General features: G+C 40.7%; 1 protein-coding gene across 2 annotated transcripts in view; it reads left to right on the top strand.

Moving 5' to 3' along the window:
* The window catches only part of TMTC3 (transmembrane O-mannosyltransferase targeting cadherins 3), a 57,414-nt gene extending 51,250 nt beyond the window's left edge, over positions 1-6,164 (top strand). For both annotated transcript variants that reach the window (XM_075012145.1, XM_075012155.1), the window contains 2 exons: positions 4-230; positions 1,625-6,164. In XM_075012145.1, the coding sequence (XP_074868246.1) occupies positions 4-230; positions 1,625-2,442 (1,045 nt within the window). In that variant the 3' untranslated portion in view covers positions 2,443-6,164. The remainder of the gene's footprint in view (positions 1-3; positions 231-1,624) is intronic.
* Positions 6,165-15,853: the final 9,689 nt, after the last annotated feature.

Below are 15,853 nucleotides of genomic sequence, written 5' to 3'. Positions count from 1 at the left end.
CAGAGGTGAATTACTTTTAAAAATGAATAAGCCTGAGAAAGCGAAGGAAGCTTATCTTAGAGCCCTGGAACTGGACAGAACCAATGCAGACCTGTGGTACAACTTGGCAATAGTTTACATTGAACTGAAAGATCCAACAGAAGCCTTGAAGAACTTCAATCGGGCATTAGAACTTAATCCTAAACATAAACTTGCACTATTCAACTCTGCACTTCTAATGCAAGAATCTGGTATGTTGGTTTTGCTTAAAATAACTACTCTGTTTGTATTTACCACACACACAACGATTAAGCTTCCAATGAATTCTGACCTGTCATCTTTAGAAAAGTCATATTGTGGTTTTCTCAAGAACTGCAGTCAAGAAACTATTTCCTGTTGTAATTGTATTTCTTGGGTGTTCCAGATCTTAAGACACTTCTTTTAGTTTTACTTCTGTATGTAACCCATCTGATGTATGTGCTTGTTTTTTTAGGTCTGCATTTACTTCTTTTATTTTAAGGCAACTTCTTCTGCATATAGAGCGGGGGTTGGCAAATTTATTCACACTTGGAGCCACATAAAATAATGTTCATAACCTCAAGAACTGGGCATGCCCGCCAGACCGCAGGGCTTCAGCCCTGTGGGCTCACTTGCTGGGGCTTGGGGCTTCTGCCCTGCAGCTGAGTGATGGAATATAAGGCTTCTGCCCTGTGGGAGGCACCTACCAAGGCCAGGGACCACAGCAGGCATGACTTGAAACCCCTTTAGAGGCCAGAAGCCCCAAGCTTCTCTTTCTGCCAGTGTAGAAGCATAGCAGAGAAAGGGGAGGTATGGTGGGCTCCAGGAGAGAAGTGGACATCCCCTAGTCCTCAAATTCTCTTGCTCGAAACTTGTCAGGTCCCAGCCATGCCAGACAAGGGAGATGCAACCTGTAGTTACAATTTTATTTTTTTTTACTGTAGAGAAAAGAAAAGCGAACTGCCTCTAAGAAGACATAGTATGTATTCTGCATAAAATTAAGCAAAATCCTATACTGAAATATACGTAGTGTATTCTCATAAAAGGGTGGACCATGAGCCATAACTTAGTTTTCACCCTAACCCAATCAGATTCCAACTTTTTTGCAATGTGTGTTTGAGTATTTTAAACAAAAATCATTTCTAACACATATGAAACACAAAATCTTGCAGATTATTTATGACATCTGTAGCTGTGAAAGATTCTGTGATCTTGGATTTGATATGCTGATATTTTATCTTGGCTTTGAGGTCAGACACCTAATTGTCCCTCACAGCCTTAAAATCTGTTCTTTAACAATAAAATAAGGTCTTTTGCTCAAAGATTGCCATTGCAAAAATCCGTTTGTATTGACATTTTCGCCTCTTTGGTCACATGTTCTCCGACTTAGAAATCCCATTATTTGGATCTCTCATCTAAGAACTAAACTTTTTTATTCATCAGGACAGAGCAGTAGACTATACATATATTTTTGTAGCCTTCAAAGAGATTTAGTATCTGAGACCCCACCATTTCTGCAGCATTATTTTATGATAAATATTAACGCTATATTTTAGGGGCTAAAGTTTTTCAGGGCTACTCTAAAAATATTTGGTAAAAATGTCTGTAATGTATTTTGTCACTTCAGGTGACCCTGCTCTTAGGCCTGAAGCCAAGAAAAGGCTGTTAAGTTATGTCAGAGAAGAACCAAAAGATGCAAATGGCTACTTCAATTTGGGTATGCTGGCGATGGATGACAAAAGAGATGGTGAAGCAGAGTCTTGGATGAAGAAAGCCATAGGGTTGCAGCCAGGCTTCCGAAGTGCTCTGTTTAATCTGGCGCTGCTTTATTCTCAGACGGCAAAAGAGCTGATGGCTTTGCCAGTCCTAGAAGAGTTATTGAAATATTACCCTGATCATACAAAAGGTCTGATTTTGAAGGGTGACATCTTAATGAACCAAAAGAAAGATATAAGTGGAGCTAAAAAGTGTTTTGAAAAAATCCTGGAAATGGATCCTAACAATGTACAAGGAAAACATAATCTTTGTGTAGTTTATTTTGAGGAACGAGACTTAATAAAGGCAGAAAAGTGTCTTGTTGAGGCACTGGTATTAGCACCACATGAGGAGTATATTCAACGTCATTTAAACATAGTCAGAAGTAAAATTTCATTGCTTGGCAGTGCAGAGCAGTCAACATTTGCAACAGATGGGACTGCAGCTATGGGAGAAAAAAAAATTCCATTTGAAAACTTGAAAGAAGTAAAAAATGAACAGAAAACGACCCAGACGTTGAATAATAACGTTAACAAAGGACAGTCAAATAGCAAGAAACGAACAGAAAAAAATAACACAGATAAAGAGACTAAAAAAAAATCTACAAAAGAAATCAAAGACATTGAAAAAAAAAGAGTTGCTGCTTTGAAAAGACTGGAAGAGATTGAACGTATTTTAAATGGTGAATAGCCTTTATCATGTCACAATAGAGCAGGGGGAAGGCACTACTTTTAATAATTGCATAATGTTTGATGAAACTGGAATTAGACCTGGTGCTTTGAAAATTGAAAGGACATTGACAGCATATCATTTAAGAAGCAGATGAAGGCTTCTTTACAACACAGAGAATAATCTCTCTTAAAAAACTCATAACATTTAATCAAGTTTTTTGAGTCTGAGTTTGAGTATGAAAGGAAAATGTGGATCTTTTAATGGTGAAAAAATAACACTTGAACAGTAACATACTGATGACCAGAGATGCTTCATAACAGTATTCTAAAGGAATCATCAAAACATTTCAATGGAGTGTTAATTAGGGAGCCCAGATGCTCACTGCAGCTTGATTCTGTATGATTCTGTTTTATTGACTTTTTCTAAATTTCAGTGTGTCAGCCATTGAAATCTTTCTAGATCTTCACTATGCAGCAAACTTTTCTTTGCATTGCTTGTGTTCCACAGGTTAACAAAGAATAAATAACACACATTGTCACTAGTGGTATTTTTAAGATAATTTTTTTTCAAAGAATGCGCACTGATGAAACAACACTTTCTAAAATAATAAATGCTTCTGTTTTCTAAATATGTGACAATACAGTAATGTTTTTGTTGCTTTTCATTTACTGTAGAAATCATTTGTACCATTTTATCTAACTGATAAATAGATATCTCTTGGTGCTCTCCTGCCATTTTACTGTGCTTTTCCTTTTAAAAATGCGTAAGCATTTTTCTCTACCACCGGTCACCTTGTAAAAAAAAAAAAAATCATTGTATATCAAACCTTTGTGGGTTGGTTCACTTGCTTCCCAGTTCATTGAACACTGGTAAATGCATTTTCAGTAATTTGTATGCTATGTAGTGGTCCATGATGCATTTGTATCAGTTGGTTCTATGGTGTACTAAATCCATTATGTATAGAAACTGAGTTTATTATTTGCAGTCATTGAACAGTATTTAGTTTTGAGACTTTCAGCATTAACTAATAATAAAAATAATTTACTGACTGTTTTAGGGCAGTGTTGCAATAATTAAGCCACTAAATTCAGCACTGTTTAACATAAGGAAATGAACCTTCTGATTTATTTCCAATTATCAAACTCCTTTTTTTTTTATTTGACATTTTATCACGAAGCAGGATTTTTATTAAATATTTATTTTGTCTCCTGAACTTCTAAAAAGTTTTCGTTAACACTTGTCAAAATACACAAATGTAATTTCTCACATGAAACATTTTGTTTGATAATTTCACCATTGTTTTTATCCTTATGGTTATGCATGTGTGTTAAATATACCACTGATCACCTAAAATTGCTGCTTTGTCTTGCTTTCTGTAGGTATGAAACATGATACTCACAGTTTAAATCAATAACATTTTATTTGATCCTGAAGCCTTGTTTCTTAACCTTTTTATGCACAGTCTCCTTATTTATTTCCAATTATATTCACATTAAGTGAGCTCAACAACAGTCAGATTTTGCAAGGAAAGCAATGAAAGCAATGAAAACGCACAGCTACGTACTGTTTGCTTACATTTTGTTGATAGGAATCTTCCTGTTTAGCTTAGTTTCAAGTATCATTAATGAAATATTTGGGGCTTACTTAAAATTAAATCAGTTTAAAAAAATAAAAGCTGATATTTTTTCACAAATCCTAAATAAACGTTTAGTTTGGCAAAATATCTCTCCTTTTACTAACCTGTTGTTTTAGCCCTTCATTTCAAACAAGGATGGAAAACAATTCAAGGAAAAAATAATACTGACATTTAGATGGTTGACTCTAAGATCACAAAGGAGACCCTAAACATCATCCTTCTGTAGTTAGCTAAGGGGACTTGGGTGTCTCCACTGTGTTCTCTGTATGACCATATTCTCTACCCCAAATCAAACAAGACCTTGTAGAACTTCTCCTTGAAGTCGATGCCCTAGGGAGATGAGGTAGAAGCTGAGTGTAGGGAGAGGTCTGAGTGTACATATATCCCTTCTGGCTCCATAGAAATTTGGTGGAAAAAATAGTATGGTTTGTGTTATCTTGTCCACAAAGGATTTTATCTCCCTCTTCCTTGTAATCCCAGAGCTATTGAAAGGATCACAGTTCTAACTAAACCAAGTGAGAGGGGACCACCTTCATTGCACAAATAAAGGGCTCCTCTGCAGCTGACCCAGGTTTTCCCTGGTTTTGTGGGATTTTCCAGGGTGGGGAGGCAGGGATGTGGAAACCTCAGTCGTCTTCCTGCTTTTTTTTTTCTCCTTTCCCTCATGGGATTTTCCATGGGAGGAAATGGTCTGGTCCCTAATTGTCATATCTAGTGTAACTAGAAAGCCCCACAATTACAGCAGAAACAGCTTTTGTATGCAAGGTGATGTGTAAAATCTAAGTTTCTGAATTTGTTATATGAGAGACTTTCTCCAAAGCTCTGTGGGAGAAGACTTTGAGTGCAAACCTGTAAGTAGCTTATTTACTTAATGGCAGCTCAGTTAGTCCTCTGCTTAGGATCTTAGAATGTAACCTGCATGGTCATGATAATTTTTTACAGAGCAGACTGATGCCTCAAGCAGTAATCATGCTGTATCAGAGCAATTTAGGCATTACAAAACTAGTCAAGCATAATCATTCATCTCCTGTGAGGGTCTCATGTTTCTGGCTGTATCTCAGATGCCTCTCTCCCACCATAAATTACATGGTACTATGTCATCTTCGGTGCTACTACAGCAGTTGTTTACATGGTAAAGTAATAATTTGGAAAGCATTCATGTGTGTGTTTAAGTGTAATTTAACAAACTAGAAACAAGGAAAGCAGAACTGCATGACCAGCCAGCCCTCAGCAAACAACTAAGTGCTCTGTGGATCACAAGTAGCCTGCTGATCTCAGTTTGAGAATTAGTTTTATCCTCTCTACAACTGACACAGCTGTGGCAACAGTTGGCTGGTGATGTGGAACTTGCTGCAGATACTGACTTAAGGGTTATATGCCCCTTTGCCTAGTCACTTGACAAACAACTTCGGCAACAACAAGCCTGAGGCAAAGAGATGTTAAACCTAAAGTTAGGATATGTTCTATTTGCCTGACATCACTTCTACACACATCAGAGACATAATTCTGCCTGACCCTCCATGACAGTCAGGGTCCAGATACCCCAAGAGAGAGCAAAAGGTTAAAACCCAAGAAAAGAGTTAACTACTAAGTGCTGGAACTACTCATAATGCATTCCACAGCTTTAACTACATGTCTGGCAGGACCCTGAGTGGTCAAACTGGGAGAAGTGAAACTGGCTTCAATTAAATACTCATTTTGTAGGCAGGAAGAAAGATAATGGTTGGGGGAGATGTTGAGACATTGTGACTATTAACTCAAAAGGGAATTTCCCCCACTCCACTCAACGAGTTACCATGGCAGAGGAAAGAACAGGAAAAGTTTTTTTTAAAAAAAGAAGGCTTGAAACAAGTTTTCATCCAGAAACTGAAGGGTAGTCACCTTCTGGGTGCTATCCATGAAACACTGGCTCCCTTCTATGGGCTAGGGTACAGTGGGAAACTAGTGCTTAAAGGCAGTAGGTAATTTGCCTTAATACAGGGATTTTATCCAATACAGAGGTGTAAATGTTCATGTTCATTTTCTGTGTAAACTGTGCATATTTGTTCTTACTATTATTTTTGAATCTATAGTTTTTTCTAGTAAATAAACTTTATTTTTAGCCCAAGCAGTCTCTGATGTTCAATCTGTGAAGTTTGTACACCCAACTGGTGCGGGGGCAGGGGCAGGGGAAGGAGTCTGGTTTCCACCATCAGAGATGCAGGGCCATCCCTACGAATAGGCAAAGCATAAAGCTATGTGAGGCACCACATTGCCCCAAATTTCATGTTGCCCTGTGCAGTTGTGTGTTGCATGTTGGCTCTAGCTGTAGTCAGCTTAATCCCCTGGCCAGCCTCCTTGCCCATATACCTGCACAAGCTCCAGCCTCCAAATGCCATCTTGTTGGCTGTGCCCTTCCTGTCGGCTATGCCAAACTCCTGCTCACCAGGCGATGGCCATGTCAAGAGGACCAGGGGCAGCCACCCAGCCAGCATCTGGAGAGAAATAGCATTTCTCCTTCAAAGCATGACTTCCCTCCAGCCAGCTGTGCGACTTTACTCTATTCCTCTTGAGTCGTCTGGCCTGCACTTGTGCAGCTTGCCACCGCCTGCACCTTCTGCCTGCTCCTCTGAGGCTGTAAGTGCGCCTCCTATTCCTGCTCCTACCTAGGGCTTCCTACTCTTCAGATGATGCCATTTGCTGCAATGGCATCTGGTTTGGGCAAGTGAACAACCTCACAGAGCAGACACTCCCCCTGCAGGGTGGGGTCTGTCAGTGCTGGGCTATGTAGGGCACCTCCATTGATAGGGATGGGGCTGCAACTGTGACAAACCAGAGGGGAAAACTTACAGTATCTTGGGGAGACTTGAGATTGAAAGGCTTGGTGGTGTCAGAAATCCAGAAATGATCCCCATCTTGCTCCTCTATCCATATCCCTGGTTAAGGAAGAGAAGGTTACATGCTTCCACTCACACTAATGTGCTATGACAGCGATCAGCATCCTTTTGGAGGTGGAGTGCTGAAATTTGACATTTTGACCTCTGTACAATCCAAGTGCTGGTGATACTTTCTAAAGTTGCTAATAGTCTTACTTCCAACAGCTCTTTAATAACTAAGATGCAGAGTTTTACCGTTTAGGTGGTGATTGGTAGCATTAGCTGGTCTTTTGTTAATCCACAGGCAGCATGGCTTTAAGCAAGCTCTTGGCTGCATGGGGAAGGATGGACAGGATTGAACTCCACCTCCCATCCCGATAAAAATCAGCTTGTGTGTCACTTTTGGCACCTGTGCTTGGGCATAATTCTGTCAAAAAATATTACTCTAGAAAAGAAATGTGGTTTCACCTTAAAAAAAAAACTGGGTGCACCATCAAGTACCCTTCAGATAGCTCTTCCCTACAACAGGCAGAGTTACGTTCAATGTAGTCTATAGGGAAAGTTGCAGGGAGAACTCTTTCACAAGGTAAAATAATTAGACCCCTCCACTTCAGCATCTGAGTTGCTATGGTCTGTTAACTCAGTTGAAACTGCAATGGAACGTGATGAGGTGCCCACTAATTAACAAGGTCAGTATACGATTGGAACATCATGAGGTGCCTGGTATCAATGATACATTTACTTGATTATCTAGTGGGCATCGGTGTTCTATTTCAGCTTAAAATGGAGAGTCAATGTATATAGTTCCCAGTGCACATACAACTACTGCTACTGATGCATGCATCAATGCCAGCTTAGCTCCTACATAACCTTTTTGTATATGCAACTTCAGTAAATGCTTGTATATATTTGCAGAACCATTGCCTCATTTGTGCATGTAGTACTGGTGCTCTTAGCTGGGGTAGTGGCAAACTCATTGATGGTCCATGTGCTATTCAAGGGACAAAGCACCACAACAAATAGGCATCAGTTACACAAGCATGATTGCAGGTGAACTGTTGGGCACACATTTTCCACTTGTTTTTGTTTTTTTCTTTTTTTGTCCATTTGTTTTGTTACACTTTTGCACTTAGTCTTTTTTCGCCCTAAATCTGGCCCTGCGTCTTGAGCTAACTGCGTGCAGGCTGTATTTATTCTAATTCAGATCTCACATATTTTATGTATCAGGCTCACCATCCCCAGCAAGCAGCAGGAGTGGTATGTAATCGGAGACACAGGAACACCTGCTGATACAAATAAGTATGCGAGAGCTTCATGATATAACGGAGAGGTAATGGGAGTGAAGCTGAGACATTCATTTCCGTTTCTGCTCCACCTCATGAGGTTGTCAGTCTGAGCATCCTTCACATAAAGTGAGTGTTTCCTAGTCTATACTTTCATCTGCAGGATATGGTCTCCTGTAAAGTCAGCAGAACCATCTCCTTCTCTGTTGCCTGCATGCAAAACCTGGCACCCACCTGCAATCTGTAGGCATAGCTTTTCTGGCCTTTATTCATCTTTTTTAGTTATTGGGAATTCATGGACATAGATCATTGCTGCATTTGGCTTTGGCTTTCTAGCACATCCTATTTCCAAGTGTTTTTTCTCACCCAAAGCCATGTACATATCCAGCTCCACTTATGAACCAAATATCATCTTGCTCTGATTTTGCTTGTTCATTATTTTCAGTTGTAGTGGGATCAATGCCACTTCTACCACACCAGGCACACACTATACAGTCTTCCAGATCACATCTTCGGGGATGGTGAAGTTTCAGCTTGCCAGTGGTTTCAGATGGTCCCAGCTGGAAAACTTCTGCTGCTTTGAGTTATCTGGGATATTTGTGCATTTCAAAATTTGTGCAAGCAAACTGTCACCTTTTCCACAGCTAGCTCTTCGTTGTTGAAGTACTGAGTGACAGTCGTTGTGTCAGAAGAGAGGTGTGGCTTGCCCCAGCTGTAGAGATCATGAAAGATCTCTTTTCCTAGCTTCCTCTTTGTCATTAGCTCTGCAGCACAGGACAATCTGTCAAGCCCAAGACAGACCTATAGACTCCTGTTTCTCGTGGGGATGGCCCTTTTGCCCCAAGGTTAGCTGTATGTTTTTCATAGAACTTAGCACCCTGGCCTTATTAGCAATGGATGTGTTCCCTCAGCTTCATACCTTCTCTATAGCACCCTGGGGAGACACAAAAAAACCAATGCTACCTGAAAGGGATTTCTGCTGCACAGTTTCTATTCTTGCTCCTCACAAATGGGTAATACCTCTCACCCATGGAATTCAGAGGCAATCTAGTGTTGTTACTGGAGGCTTCAGGGCTAAGATCCACTGTTCAAACTCAGAACACCAAAATTTCTTTCTGTTGTGTTGGCACAAGTTGGGGAGTCAGTTCCTCTCATCAGATTTGTTTTCTTGACATAAAGACTTCCTTTCAACTTGTAGCTCCCCTCTCACTTTCCTGAGGTGAGAGGAATCATGAAAGCATCAAGGATTTCATCACTGGTTCCTCCGGCGCAGACACATCTTTAGTCAGACTCCCGCATCCTTCACCTCCATGAAGCAACAGAGAAGCCCTTCAAGAATCCAGCTAAGTCCAAAAAATGCTACATGCAGCTATTCAGTAGTCTCAGAGGGAGGGGTATGCTCCGCTCCCACAATTCATCAGATGCTGGCTTTGCCAGGTAATGGGCTTGAGAAGGTGAGCTCTGCCTTGCAGCTATAGGCTGGGGACACTCACACAGCCAGGACATAGAGCTCTGAGGCAGATATTTGTGCTGAGATCTTGACCTCAGCTTGAAGCTGTGACCCCATCATGTAAAGGGTTGACCAAGAGCAGGAGGATCCCAATGGAGAAGAGAACTCCTCACAGCAAGCTCGGAAGTGAGGCTGGCGGGCTTCCGAAACTTTGGTCCCCAAAAGGCAAAAGCAGGTATTCCCTTGCAGTGGATATGGTTAATGAACAAGTGTGGCAAAAATCAGGCTTTCCTTCCTTTCTCTACTGCCTTCCTTCCCTGAGGGATGGACAGGTGGGGCTTTGTGCCTCACAGTGCCCTGTTATGCTCTCCACCTCCCTCTGATTCACCCACACCTTGCAGCACCTCAGGGCAAGAGAGAGGCCTTTTACTTCTGTGAAGCCCTGTGTCGGTCTGCAGTGTAATAGGAATTGTGCCTGTCAGGCTTTTTGCTGAAAAGAAACAGACTCAGCTCCACATGAAAGTATCAGGAGGGCTTGAATCATAGAATCAAATCATTGAATCATAGAATACTAGGACTGGAAGGGACCTTGAGAGGCCATCGAGTCCAGCCCCCTACACCAATGGCAGGACCAAGTATTGTCTAAACCATCCCTGACAGACATCTATCTAACCTGTTCTTAAATATCTCCAGTGACGGAGATTCCACAACTCCCCTTGGCAATTTATTCCACTGTTTGACCATCCTGACAGTTAGGAACTTTTTCCTAATGTCCAACCTAAACCTCCCCTGCTGCAGTTTAAGTCCATTGCCTCTTGTTCTATCCTCAGAGGCCAAGAAGAACAAGTTTTCTCCCTCCTCCTGATGACTCCCTTTTAGATACCTGAAAACCGCTCTTATGTCTCCCCTCAATCGTCTCTTTTCCAAACTGAACAAGCCCAATTCTTTCAGCCTTTCTTCATAGGTCACATTCTCTAGACCTTTAATCATTCTTGTCGCTGTTTTCTGGACCCTCTCTAATTTCTCCACATCTTTCTTGAACTGTGGTGCCCAGAACTGGACACAATACTCCAGCTGAGGCCTAACCAGAGCAGAGTAGAGCAGAGCGGACAATGACTTCTTGTGTCTTGTTCACAACACACCTGTTAATGCATTCCAGAATCATGTTTGCTTTTTTTGCAACAGCATCACACTGTTGACTCATATTTCGCTTGTGGTCCACTATAACCCCTAGATCCCTTTCTGCTGTAGTCATTCCTAGACAGTCTCTCCCCATTCTGTATGTGTGAAACTGATTGTTCCTTCCCAAGTGGAGCACTTTGCGTTTGTCCTTATTAAACTTCATCCTGTTTACCTCAGTCCATTTCTCCAATTTATCCAGATCATTTTGAATTAAGACCCTATCCTCCAAAGCAGTTACAACCCCTCCCATCTTGGTATCATCTGCAAAGAGACAGTCTGTGCCCAGAACAGGGCCCTTGCGGATGCTATGAAGGTCCACCATTCAGGAACAGGGAGGTAAGCGAGGAACCTCTTCCCGGCTATGTCTACACAGGCGGCTTTTGTTGAGAGACGTCACTTTTGACAGAGAAACCTCAGCAGTACCTCTGTCAACAGATTGCATCTACGCATAAAAGCTGCTCGAAAGAGCAAGCAGCTCTGTCAACAGAGAGCAGCTAGACTGCCAGGCCCTCTGTTGACAGAATGGCTGTCGAGAAGCTTTGCAAACAGGGCTGCCCTGGGAACTAGAAGCCCTCTCTGTCAACAGAAGCGTCTACACAAGAACACTGTAGACAGAGGCGCTATTCCTAATCGGCAAAAGGGACACTCTCAATGGAGCACTGTAGTCAGGTAGATGCTCCGCAAATTTTGTCAACAAAATCCCAGTTTTGTCAACAGAGGCTGCCCGTGTAGACATATCCCCTGTGTTCTTAATGGTTCCCAATTTACTGAATAAAAATCCTGAGTGGTATTAGGTCTCTGCCAAAACACTTCAAATAGGCACTAGCATTGCTGTGGGAGAGGCAGGCATAGTTTCAGGTTTCTGGAGCTATTGAGCAGTCTGTTGACACAGCCAAGGTGTGCCTACCTTTCCCCTGCACAGCTGATTGGTCACCTAAGCCAAATTGAATAATCCTTTGTGTAAACAGCCAGGGGACTTCAAACATGCACCAAAGCAAACAAACAACAAAACTCTGCATGACCCTCTCAGGAGGGGAAACCAGTGATTTTCAAGGAATTATTTAAAAATAGCCTCAAGTTACAGCTATTCAGACATATTTGCAGAATTAACAATGAACGAAAAGTCAAGACCCTAGTGCTCCGCATAATGGATGGTTCAAATAGGAGAGGCAGACCCCACAGAGAATGAGTAGATGATATGGTAGATTGGTGCGGAGTTAGTCTACAGAAACTAAGTCACTCCACAATGGACAGGGAAAGATGGAAGGAAATAGTGAGCGAGGCATCAGACACCAACGGGTGCTGAGCCCATGTTTGTTGATGATGCTGCCCTTCGAGCATTATTAAATACAGGGTTTTCCATTCATGCCTCCTTTGAAAACATTGTCACACTCTGGTTAAAGCTCAATGTGGAACTGAAATTTTACATAAAAACAAAGAAATTGAATTAGGTTTTGAGCCCTCATGTCGGTACAGGAATAGCTCCATGAGTGAAAGACATAGTCACACCTTCAGAATGAGACTTCCTTCCAAAAGACCCATAAGAGCAAGGACATGCTACGCAGAAATTTCAGTTGAGCATCTTGAACGTTAGGACTGAGATCTTGCACTTGATTTGGTATGCCATCATTAGGGGGGCGCTATTGAATGCTATAAGATCAAAAACATGTTAAGTAATTTATAAACATACACACAGAGGTTCTTCTACAATAATCCCTAGATTTATGTGGAGGTTGCATCCAGGCCAATGTTCACGTAAATCAAATTTCACATAAATTGTGGGGGGGGGGGGCAGCTGGGGAGATCCCCAGAATTCCCCTGGCTGGGGAAGCGGGCAGCTGGGGGCAGTGGAGGGGGCCAGCCACAAGGCTCCGCTTCTCCCAGCTGGGAGAAAATGTGCCACAAGCAGCTGTGTGCCTGCTGGGCTCTCATAGCTGGGGGGAGCTGGGGGCTGGAGAGGGAGGGGGTGGTTTCGATTTGCAGTTAACTCGTGTTAACGTGAGTTAAGCTCAGAACAAAATCACGCTTCTCAAGGGTTTTCTGTATTTAGTTGATTCCTTCTATAGTGCTAATACTAAATTGTTAATTGCTGTTGTTCTACATGGAGCACAGACAAATTTTGTATTATAGGGGTTTGTCTAGAGGTGAGATGCTCACTTCAGTGATATCTAAACAAAACAACGTTATACTCATGAATGAACTTTGCATCACTAGAAAAGAGCACCAAGAACTTGATAATCCAGCCTTTTAGTTTATAGGCGATGAAGTCCAAGAGTCTAATGTTTGCCTTGGACTTTATTACTTACCCTTTGGGCAGTTCACACACAGTGTTAGGTTTAGTTAAATCAGCATATGGCTTCACTTTCCTGAAGCCATTGGGAATTGTAGGTAATCAGTATCTCTGAAAATCAGGCCAAGGTTGTCTACAAATAAAATGAATTACATTTCTCCTGATTCAAACATACCAGTAGGAACAGCTTTTCACATTCAGATTTCTCCTAAGGTGCCTTTTCGCCCTAGGTATTTCCCCATTATTATACAGTAGCATTTCTAGCCTTATCTACACTGCAGACATTTCCAAAAACATTCTGCCAGGTCATCTGAAACCAAGGTCAGAATCGGTGCAAGCTCTAATGTAGACAAGGATCTTTCAATCACTTCTCGTTTTACCGTAATATTATATTAAGCCTGTTGAAAATCAGGTTTAACTAAGGGTTTTGGTACTGTTATAACAAGCATTGCAATTTTTATTCTTCCCAGTATAGTTACACTGGTAAAACTCTAGTGTTTATGCAGTCAGACCTGTGTGAATGTATGGTATAAGCACCCTTATGTAACTGTATCCACCTTAGGTGAATTACACTGTATTAGTTATGCCAGTATAGTCAACCTGGTACAATTTTTGTGCATAGACAGACCTGTTCGTTGGTGACATATCATCAGTCTCATATGTGCTAGTGTTCGCTCCAAGCAGTGGTGGAAAGCTTGGCCTCAGTTCTTTACAGTACTTAGAATCCTCATTTTTGTACAAAACTTACACAGATTTCAGATAAAATAAATGTACCAGAATATTAAAACAATGCATGCTAATCATGCTAGCCCCTCTAATTCAACATGCATTTTTAGTTCCTGTGTACCAGTATGTGGAGTCCTAAGATGTTACCTTTTAAAATTATGTTAGCTGTGTACTTGTAATTATATACTTATTCATTTACAAACAATAGGGGTAGGTGGGGGCGGAAATGGAACAATTGCAGGATGTTTCACACAAAAGAGTAGCAACAATTTTGACTTTGACATACGTTCTCAAGTACATTCTCACCTTTATTTGATTTGCAATCATAAGTACAGCCCTATAATTTTGTTGCATGTGATTATTATCAACAAAAAATCCTGAAGAGGAGAAAATGGAGTGTTTCCAAAGAATTAGTAGAAATCTATTGTGCAAGTTGACTAAATTTCCTGAAAGAGAGTTTCTTTGTATGTTGACTATTGACTGTTACTTGTATTTGTCATTTTTCCCAGGCCAAGCCAAATAATGTGTATGGGGTTGCTAGGCATGAGAGGGCTGTATGTTTAGTAGTTTCACTTCAATTCCTCTAGGTTGCACAGTTACAGTTTTTAGCGCGTGGGTGCATTTCTGTTTATCAGTTCTAAGAATATCAAAAGGCATATCTGCCTATGCCAGTTCTGGTGGTTTTTAAAGACTTCTCTGGAATCGTTTAAGTATGTACCCTTTCATTAGCAGACAATGAAGGCATGAATAGATTATGTAGGAAAGAGTAGATGATTGAGGGAATGGAGGAAGCAAAAGTATATGTGAAATAAAACTGCCATACACTATTGAATTCCAGTGACATGAAAGGCATGCAATTGTTGCTTTGTTTAAAGATGATATGAAAACGGAGCGTGGAGGGGCGGGAGGGAAGTTGGGGAAGGGGGAGGTCTCACTAATCTTCCGAAGTAAACAACTGATAAAACCAGTAAAGAAGACATTGAGTAAAATCCTTTCCTATTGTCTTTTCTAAAGCAAGCAGTCAATGATTTTTGTTCAGTGCACTGCTCAAAAATGTAGCACACTCACAGAATAAATTATTTAAAACACAAAAAGAAAATAAATTGAGAAATAGAAAGCTGTCATGTAAAAGAAAATGGGGAGGAAATTCAGATGTCATGCAAAAGCCCATGAAAGGCAGAATGGGCTAATAATTTTCACAATAGAAGGTACATTGTTGATTGCAGGTATCCAGAATTGAAAGGTGAGCCTTACCTACCAGCTTAATAGGAAACATATCACATGGTGCAATTCTGTTCCCTAACATAACACTTAGAATCAGGGTACCAATATTCACATTCTTAATAGGTTAGGTTCACTGTCCAGAGATATTTCTTAGGATCTGCTTTTTCCATTAACACTCATGATAAATGAATTTGCTGTAATAGGCATGGAAAACAAATGCTAAACAGGCATACAAACACTGAAATGAATTCATCTGAAGCAAAGGCAAAAGGATTTTTGCATCATTATCTTTGCTTCATTTTATTTTATTGACAAATTAACAGATTTCCATGTCTAACATGATATTCAATTTTCCATCATTTCTAGTTCTGTACTGCAAATTTTCTGCAAATACTCAATTTTTAAATAAAAAAAAATAAAACCCTACAAATCACAGAACAGGCTGTTAACTATTGATCCAGATCATGTTTTTTTTTTCTATTCTGTTGAAGTCTTAAAGACATTAGTTCTTTCCATCTATTTTCTCTTTTCTCGTTTCATCTCAAAGTCCTTATTTTTCTTATAAAACCAATGAGGATTCCTTTGGCACTTTAAAGACTAACAGATTTATTTGGCTATAAGCTTTGATGGGCAAAAACCCACTTCATCAGATGCATCAGTGTTTTTCTTATGCATGTTCACCACCTAATCCACTTCTCTACTTGCAGCCTCTTCTCCCCTGAAAAACAGCAGCTTTTTGATATTCTGAGCATAAAGTTGGCAGATGATCCTTCACCTAGGAAT

The sequence above is a fragment of the Carettochelys insculpta genome, chromosome 1, assembly GCF_033958435.1.
Source record: "Carettochelys insculpta isolate YL-2023 chromosome 1, ASM3395843v1, whole genome shotgun sequence".
Lineage (NCBI taxonomy): Eukaryota > Metazoa > Chordata > Testudines > Carettochelyidae > Carettochelys > Carettochelys insculpta.
This window is presented reverse-complemented; position numbering and strand designations above follow the sequence as displayed.